The 9,795-nt window shown below is 37.7% G+C and overlaps 1 protein-coding gene across 5 annotated transcripts in view; it reads right to left on the reverse strand.

Annotated features, from left to right (window-relative positions):
• The window catches only part of LOC115216772, a 55,249-nt gene that overhangs the window by 33,888 nt on the left and 11,566 nt on the right, over window positions 1–9,795 (reverse strand). For all 5 annotated transcript variants that reach the window (XM_029786340.2, XM_036506418.1, XM_036506416.1 and 2 more), the window contains exons 4-5: window positions 6,626–6,801; window positions 3,597–3,754 (exon numbers count right to left, since the gene is read on the reverse strand). In XM_029786340.2, the coding sequence (XP_029642200.1) occupies window positions 3,597–3,754; window positions 6,626–6,801 (334 nt within the window). The remainder of the gene's footprint in view (window positions 1–3,596; window positions 3,755–6,625; window positions 6,802–9,795) is intronic.

Consider the following 9,795-nt stretch of genomic DNA (forward strand, 5'->3'; position numbering starts at 1 on the left):
TATTTTTTTTATTCATCCATGTAACTCTTCCCACTCCAATACCACCAAGGTTGCCTAAGGGAAATGCTGCTGAGTTGGCTGATGCAGCTTGATACCCTTGCCACCACATGTGTTTCTACAGTGTACAGAACCAGAAAACGATATTGTAAGGCATCTTCTTTGACCTAGCAGTTTAACAATCCACCACTCTGAATTAATTTTTCTTTGTCATCCTTGCAAAATTGAAAGGCAAAATTAACATCATCATCTTTTAACATCCACTGTCCATGCTAGCATGGTTAGACAGGACCTCATGAAATTTGAGCACAGAGTTGGGACAAATACCACAAGGCATTTTATTCAACACTAACAGCTGTACTATTTTGCCTTTCATTATACTTCTAATGTATTAAAGTGGTGTCAGAAAAAAACCTCCGAAATTCTGTAATAGATTTTATATAACATTTTATCTCAATTTTTTTTTATTCAAATTACAGGCACATACAGTGAAAATTACTTAATTTTCACCATATACAATAAACTGTTAGTAATTTATAATTTCATCAGTTTGTCCTTGTTTTGTTTACATTTTCTGACTCAATTTAGGCTGTAGTGGAAATTTTGGTTGAAATGATATCCTTGGAGTTATGTCCATCCTGATTGGTTCAGGTGGCATCACTGACAGCAGTTCATCAGTTAGTTCATATGCCTTTTTCTTCAGATGCTTGAGGAATGAAAAATTGCATGAGATTTTATAGGAACCATGTTCTATTGTTACCAAATTCCTACTTTTCTAGACAACTATAAATGGGCTTGCCTTGAAAGGTAGAGACAGTCTCTTCATTGCTGTATGAGCACACTGTTGTCCATGAGAAGTGAAGAATTTGGGTGCATCAGATCTGGTCTGCATATGTTTATATTTTATCACTGTTCAGAGCATTATTCAAGGTTATGCAGGAATGTATTAAACAAAGAAGTTTTATAATGCATGACACCAAGTAGACTGACATTCATCTTCCTCCTATTAAGGGCCTCGAAGAGGGACACTGGTTGCACTGTGGGGAGTTATCATGCATTAGTAAAGAAAGTAGGGTAAATCTGCCTTCCAGTTTTGGCCTTCCATCACATATATATATATATGGTTAGGGAGCTTGCTTCCTAGCTATATGGTTTCGGATTCAGTCCCACTGCGTGTCACTTTGGGCAGGTGTCTTCCACTATAGCCCCGAGCCAACTGAAGCTTTGTGATTGAATTCGGTAGGCAGGAGCTACTGCCGTGTGTGTATGTGTGCTTATAGCTGCTCAGTGCCTCTCCGAGATATATATATATATATGTATATATATATGTATATATATATGTATATATATATGTATATATATATGTATATATATATGTATATATATATGTATGTATATATGTATGTATATATGTATGTATATATGTATGTATATATGTATGTATATATGTATGTATATATGTATGTGTGTGTGTATGTGTGTGTGTATGTGTGTGTGTATGTGTGTGTGTGTGTGTATGTGTGTGTGTATGTGTGTGTGTTGTGTGTGTGTGTATGTGTGTGTGTATGTGTGGTGTATGTGTGTGTGTGTGTGTGTGTGTGTGTATGTGTGTATGTGTGTATGTGTGTATGTGTGTATGTATGTATGTATGTATGCTAATAAATGTGTTCATAGTTCTCAAGAAACATTCAACTTTGCCATTAGCATCAGACTAGTGAGTGGTGGCCTTCCTGTGGTGAAACGTAGACTGATTAACAAAATCATGAAAATCTTGACCTTGGGAAGGAGGCTCTTTATCAATTTTGACAATTGCTGGTAAGTCTTGTCAGCAAATATGGAATTCAGACAAGGAGTGACAACTTTTGTTGACTTTGATGACTAGTAACACCAGCTACCTCTGATGTTACCAGTACCATTCCTGATCTCAGGACAAACTGAGAGAGAGAGTTGTGGCTGCTTCCTCTGATGTCACTTCAGCCACAACTGGAGCTAACTCCATTGTATGGAACATTGATAGTGCTTGTCTCCATAGTTGTAGCTATTACTTCATCAAGAACTTAATTCAGAAATAGTTATCTGGCAAAGCTTTACATATAGCCCTTGTGGAAAAACAGCTTTGCAAAATCTGTGCCAAGATTTCTCTATTGACATCATAAAATTCCCATGCTGCAGTCAACAAGTGCAGCTTTATGCAAGAAGAGTCTGTTCTCCAAGACTAAGAGAAAAGATAGACTTTGCAATAGCCAGTCTTTTTTGGCATAAAGTAATCAGTCAGTGAATGTTTTATCATGTTCAGCAGAAACATCAGCACTTCTCACACTGCAGAGTACCAACACCTCTCTCTCTCTCTTTACTCTTTTACTTGTTTCAGTCATTTGACTGGCCATGCTGGAGCACTACCTTTAGTCGAGCAACTCGACCCCGGGACTTATTCTTTTGTAAGCCCAGTACTTATTCTATTGGTCTCTTTTTGCCGAACCGCTAAGTAACGGGGACATAAACACACCAGCATCGGTTGTCAAGCAATGCTAGGGGGACAAACACAGACAGACACACACAAGCATATATATATATATATATATATATATATATATATATATATATAATATATATATATATATATATATATATATATATATATATATTATATATATATATATACGACGAGCTTCTTTCAGTTTCCGTCTACCAAATCCACTCACAAGGCTTTGGTCGGCCTGAGGCTATAGTAGAAGACACTTGCCCAAGGTGCCACGCAGTGGGACTGAACCCGGAACCATGTGGTTGGTAAACAAGCTACTTACCACACAGCCGCTCCTGCGCCTATGTCTATCATTTTTCTTTTACAGACACTAGTCACATATGGTGTTCATGGCAGATTTTCAAAATGTTCTATTCATTTTCACTATCTAGAGCCACTATTGTTGTACACAGAATGGAAGAAAGAGAAGCATTACAGCTGACATTGAAATCAACAAATAAAGAAGAAAATTCTTTATAAGTCTTGTTGCCAAACATATTTCCTCCAGTTCATGAGAAACATATACCGATTTTTCAATCACATTTTAAAAGATAAAAACAAGATACATTAACATGATTTTTAGTTTAACCTGGCTGTCACTCTCTCTAGTACAAATGCTGTTTTATGGTGCAATTGTAAACAATACTACTCTACACTACAAATGGAGAAAATCAAACTTACATTTACATTAGAAGTAAATATAGTTCCATATCCTTGTACAACAAATTTCACCTTATACCTTTGTTTTGACTCTTAATAGTTCTAACCCCTTTAATCTCCCAGTAGCAGATAATGATAATGGTACTTCAGTCTTTGGCAATATCTTTTTGTGTAACTGCATTAACATTGCAACAAGAATTCCTCAAAACCAAATTACACACAACCACAATAAGCGGTGACATGCTCTGAGTCACATATATCCTATGCTAGCATAGAAAGCTGGGTGTAAAATGTGCTGATGTAAATATTTTTTACATGAAATTAGTTACATTTCTGTACTTCTCCAAAACATTTGTAATACAATATTTTTGGTAAATTTATCATAAATATTTGTAATATTTAAACATGTAATATTTACCTTTAGACAACACATCAAGTGTATTTGAAGTATAATCCGTATTAATAAAAGTCTCAGCAATGAAGCTGAGCTCATCACAAATCTGGGAATTAACATTTTTCTTTAAAGCAACATCACCTATGGCATCTTTATTGAGCAAAACCTTTTCATTAGGGGTTCTAAATACAAAAGAAAAGATTGTAACATTAAATAATGAACAAGTTCACTAAAGTATATACAGGACATAAAGTAAGAAACATGAAACAAGGTATTGCATTTAGCTTTGGCCTGTCCTGTGTATTACATATGACATACAGGACATATTTTCTGGGTGTCCATGCATCATATATGACACATCATCATCGTTTAACATCCACTTTCCATGCTAGCATGGGTTGGATGATTTGACTGAGGTCTGGCAAACCAGACTCCAATCTGATCTGGTAGAGTTTCTACAGCTGGATGCCCTTCCTAATGCCAACCACTCCGAGAGTGTAGTGGGTGCTTTTACGTGCCACTGGCAAAAGGGCCAGTCAGGCAGTACTGGTAATGGCCACGCTCAAATGGTGCTTTTTATGTGCCACCTGCACAGGAGCCAGTCCAGCGGCACTGGCAACGACCTCACTTGCCATGCTTGCATAGCTCAGATGGAATTTGGTGAAGCAGGTTTTCTAGAGTTGGATACCTCCTAACACTAACCTTCATCTGTTTCCAAAGTAATATTTTCAATGGCCAGACATTGTTTTTCACAGAAGACTGGAAAGAAACATCATTTGAATAACGGTGATGCTCATTTACAACCATCAGGTGATGTCAAGACAAGAGTACACACACGCACTCATATGTGTGAGTGTATCATCATCGTTTAACGTCCGCTTTCCATGCTGGCATGGGTTGGACGGTTCAACTGGGGTCTGGGAAGCCAGAAAGCTGCACGAGGCCCAGCCTGATCTGGCAGTGTTTCTACAGCTGGATGCCCTTCCTAATGCCAACCACTCTGTGAGTGTAGTGGGTGCTTTTTACATGCATGCACACACATACATATATACATATATACATATATATATATATATATATATATATATACATATATATATATATATATATATATATATATATATATATATATGAGAGAGAGAGAGAGAGAGAGAGAGAGAGAGAGGGGGGTAAATTGTCACCATTTTATATTTTGAATTTCACACATGAGCATTGTTTATTTTTGATTTCGTCGACTACACAGAATAGTATGGTCAGTTAGCCAACGTCTATGAGAAAAATAGCACCATGATGCAATTCACTCTGCCAGAAATTTGGAAATGACAGGCTGTACTGCTTGGCATTCACACTGGAAGTTCCAATACAGACATTTCATAGTGCTTGGATATCAATCTAAGGACAATTCAATCTGAGAACATGTACCGAGAGAGACAATTTCTGTGACCACATCACCCCTAACATCTGGCTACCTAATTCCTCACACTCAACCCCCTTGATTATTATGCGTGTGGCACAGTTGAACAAGAGACTAATAAAACTCCTTGTAACACAAAGATGAACTGAAGGTAAGGATTATGGCAGCATTCACCAACTTAAACAAGGAAACCATCCAGAAGAGTTGCAGGAGATTCTGAAGCCGCCTGGAGACTGTGGTTGAAGCCAATGGTCATTTTATTGAATAAACTTACTTCTTAATATATCAAGATATTTTTATATAATTTTGGTGTAAATATAAGTTAAAATGAGAGGCCAATGCTATTTTCATTTTTGCATAATTTAGATGACAATATATTCACCGCACCCTGTATGTGTGTATACACACACAAGTCTGTTGAGTAATCTTGCTAGAACTTTTGCTGCAGTGGAAAGCAGGGTGATCCCTGGTAGTTTGAGCAGTCTGACTTTACACCTTTCTTTTTGTATGGTGTAATGATGACAGCATCGAGGAGAACTCATGGCAGCTTGTACTCTTCCCAGCATGCAACAAAGAGCTCATGGAGTTTAGCATGTAGGACAGGACCCCAACACTTCCATATCTCTTGAAGAAAGAGAAGCATTACAGCCGACATGTCGCATTAATGGTTTGATGGATCTTTTTCTCAAGCACAGCATAATGCTAAAGGTCTTGATCATTGCCTCCGTGAGGTCCAACACTCAAAACTAACTTGGCCATTTTGCCTCTGGGAGGCCCAATGCTCGAAAGGAACCCGTCCGGGAGGCCCAATGCTCGAAAGGAACCCGTCCGGGAGGCCCAATGCTCGAAAGGAACCCGTCCGGAGGCCCAATGCTCGAAAGGAACCCGTCCGGGAGGCCCAATGCTCGAAAGGAACCCGTCCGGGAGGCCCAATGCTCGAAAGGAACCCGTCCGGGAGGCCCAATGCTCGAAAGGAACCCGTCCGGGAGGCCCAATGCTCGAAAGGAACCCGTCCGGGAGGCCCAATGCTCGAAAGGAACCCGTCCGGGAGGCCCAATGCTCGAAAGGAACCCGTCCGGGAGGCCCAATGCTCGAAAGGAACCCGTCCGGGAGGCCCAATGCTCGAAAGGAACCCGTCCGGGAGGCCCAATGCTCGAAAGGAACTCGTCCGGGAGGCCCAATGCTCGAAAGGAACTCGTCCGGGAGGCCCAATGCTCGAAAGGAACTCGTCCGGGAGGCCCAATGCTCGAAAGGAGCTCGTCCGGGAGGCCCAATGCTCGAAGGAACCCGTCCGGAGGCCCAATGCTCGAAAGGAGCTCGTCCGGGAGGCCCAATGCTCGAAAGGAGCTCGTCCGGGAGGCCCAATGCTCGAAAGGAGCTCGTCCGGGAGGCCCAATGCTCGAAAGGAGCTCGTCCGGGAGGCCCAATGCTCGAAAGGAGCTCGTCCGGGAGGCCCAATGCTCGAAAGGAACTCGTCCGGGAGGCCCAATGCTCAAAAGGAACTCGTCCAGGAGGCCCAATGCTCAAAAGGAACTCGTCCGGGAGGCCCAATGCTCAAAAGGAACTCAGCCACTTTACCTCCCTTTCTTTTAAGCATTAAATTACCAAAATAATATTTACCAAAATAATATTTACTTACTCTGTAAGAGATTTTACTATATTTTGGCCAATTTCTATTGAGTTTGATCTTGAGTTAACAGCTGATGTAGATAAATATGATACAATACTTTCAGAAATATCATTTACTGCTGAAGTAACAATGGTAAGATGTTCACCAATATCTGAAACCTTTTGCTTAATCAGCATCAGAATAGGCTGTAAGAAACATGAAAAATATAATTTGTTAATTTAATATATACATTTTAAATACTACAATACACAATTATGAATTATAGTTTTAAAATAAAGACAGAATGATCAGAAGCACAGCAGAAGGAAACTTCTGCATAGCTTAAAGGGAAAAGGAAAACTTCCATTTCTCTTTGAAAAGTAGAAAGGGCTGTAGTGGTTAAGTGTATATCAATGAACATAGATGCAAATGGAATGTGTATGTAAACAAATATGTAAATCGATCCATAATTGAAAAGAATTTAATTAAAGGGTTTGATTCATTATAGGTACACTACATACAAAATGTAGGCAACTGCTACGAATTGCTAGAAATACAGAGTACATGTGTGGGTGTCATATCAGGAATGAATATGTTTGTGTGTGTGCGTTGTTCATTTGAAACAGTAGTCGTTCGTAGCACTTCGAAACATTTCTCTCAGTCTCTGCCAAAACCAATAAATATTATTGTGGGTATCAGAAAATTACGGCAGAAATGAACCGTTACGCTAAATGTAAACAAAGCGAAAGAAAGGATAGTTTGTTGTTTCCCACAACCTTAAATGAAATTAAGGCCTATTTTGCCATAAATATTATTATGGGTATCAGAAAGTTACCCATAAATATTATTGTGGGTATCAGAAAATTACGGCGGAAATGAACCGTTACGCTAAATGTAAACAAAGCGAAAGAAAGGATAGGTTGTTGTTTCCCACAACCTTAAATGAAATTAAGGCCTATTTTGCCATAAATATTATTATGGGTATCAGAAAGTTACCAGAATAACAAATTCTATAGTAAAATTTTGTTGTATACCCAATTGAATATTAGCTAATAACCCATTTTCTATAGCGATGTTTGAAACACATAAGGAGTGTATTTTGGTCAGAAATATAGTAATGAAAGGGTTAAACAAGGTGCAGTTTAGGTTTGTACTAGGATTGGGAGTTACTGATGCAATTTTTTTAGTGAAATAGCTACAGAAGTTCTTACCTAAAAGCAATCTGATAAGCCTTTAGCATTTAAACCGGCCAGAAGTATTCTGCCTGTTTTATGTTCAAACTGGCCAGATCTGGTCTCTCACACTAACCCTACAATATCATTTTAAAAATTAACAGCTACCTCATCATAATCTCATAGCTACAAGATAATGCATGATAAGTTCAAAGCAATGTGGATAAAAAAGGATTAATTTTGGCAGAATAATGCAAACAATAAAGGGTTAAACATCATCTATTGACCCACAAAAAGCTTTTGACATGCTCTGTAGTTTGATAAATGCTAAGAAAACTGGGGGTAGATGAATGGCTTGCAAGAGCCATGCAAGCCTTGTACAGAGGGTGCAGTCAGCAAAGTAAAAGTTAGCAAGAAGTTCAGTGAGAAACTTAGCATTTAGTTAGATGCTACCCAAGATTTGGTTCCTAGGTCACTTACCTTATTAGTTTTTCTAGGCCATAACAGGGGAATTCAAGACAGGTGTGTGATTACTTACTGCCCCTCTATACAGATTTGTATGGCCTTCACAAGCCATTTATCTCCAGTTCCCTTACCAACCACCAAATACGAAGCAAGGGTTTCTGTCAAAAGCCTTCTTAGATCGACACTTATCGAAGCTATGCAGTTATCTCACTAGGAATATAGCATCAATGGTACCTTTTCCTGGGACAAAATCAAACTGCATCTTATCCAAACTAGTCCTGCCAGTAATCAGTTTCACAATTTTTGTCTCTAACTGGTCCAGCAGTGGATGAATTAAATGACAAACTAATATTCGGTAGATTGAAATAATGGTGATGATATTTAGTTTAGCTTATAATAAATATAAGTCTCCTGAATGATTTTGCTTGTTAAACAAGGGGACTCAAAAGCTGCTGTGTCGATGCAGTTAAAAACAGGCTATTCATTGAAAAAAAAAGTAAAAGGTGGGGTAGCTCTCTGAAAGAGAAAAATCTTCAGCGAACAGCCAAGCCAACTGAAACAACTTTTTGATGTGGATACAGCAAAACTCCATTATGCAGTTTGGAATGCTTCACAATTTTACAACTTATTTAATTTGATATAAAATTTTATTTTATACAATATTTTTTCAAGTTTACCTTGTTTTCAACTTTTTTTTATTTAAATACACACTTTCAATTAATCTACAAAATGAGTGACAAATTAAAATTATGTTAATGAATTTCTTCTGTTCATGAATCGTTATTGTGTATGTTTGTGTATTTTCAAGTATGTCTGGATTTATTTCATTTTTGTATATTTTGTATTTATTTTTGTATATTTTTTATATATGAACTGCAGTATTTTGTGCTATTTTGCCTTTATGGTATGCCTGCTTTGGATACAATACTGAAATTCCAATAATATGCCTAATTCTTCTATATTTCAATTTAGTTATATACTTGTCTAATAACATTTTTCACATAGTGATTGTAAAATGAAATTTTAAAAATTTTATCAACATTTTACTGAATTTCCCTATAATTAGCTTTGAGAAAAAATTATGTAACTGATTTAAAAGTATAATTAAGTTGTTCCAAAACCACCAAATACAGTACCACACAAAAGCCTTTGGCCACTTTAAACTATTGTTTAAATAAGTGAGAATTTGTCAGAAGGCCTCCAGAAAAGCGCAACAACTCACATTACATGACAAAAACAGTGAAGTTTGGGACAAATTAAAATTATGTTAATTAATTTCTTCTATTCATGAATTGTTATAGTGTATGTGTATTTTCAAGTATGTCTAGATTTATTTCATTTTTGATGCTTTGAGGGTACATGAAAAGTGATGGTTCAAGAAAGTTGGTTAAAATTGACGGTAACTTGAACAGTGCCAAATACATCCAGTTATTGAAGGGCAGTTTGTTACCAGACTTGGATGAAGGGGAGATTTTTCAGCATGACAGAGCTTCATGCCACAGATTCTGTGCAACACAACAGAGTCTAGCTGATGAAGGTATTACCATATTGAAAGATTGGCCA

This window comes from Octopus sinensis, linkage group LG10, assembly GCF_006345805.1.
Source record: "Octopus sinensis linkage group LG10, ASM634580v1, whole genome shotgun sequence".
NCBI lineage: Eukaryota > Metazoa > Mollusca > Cephalopoda > Octopoda > Octopodidae > Octopus > Octopus sinensis.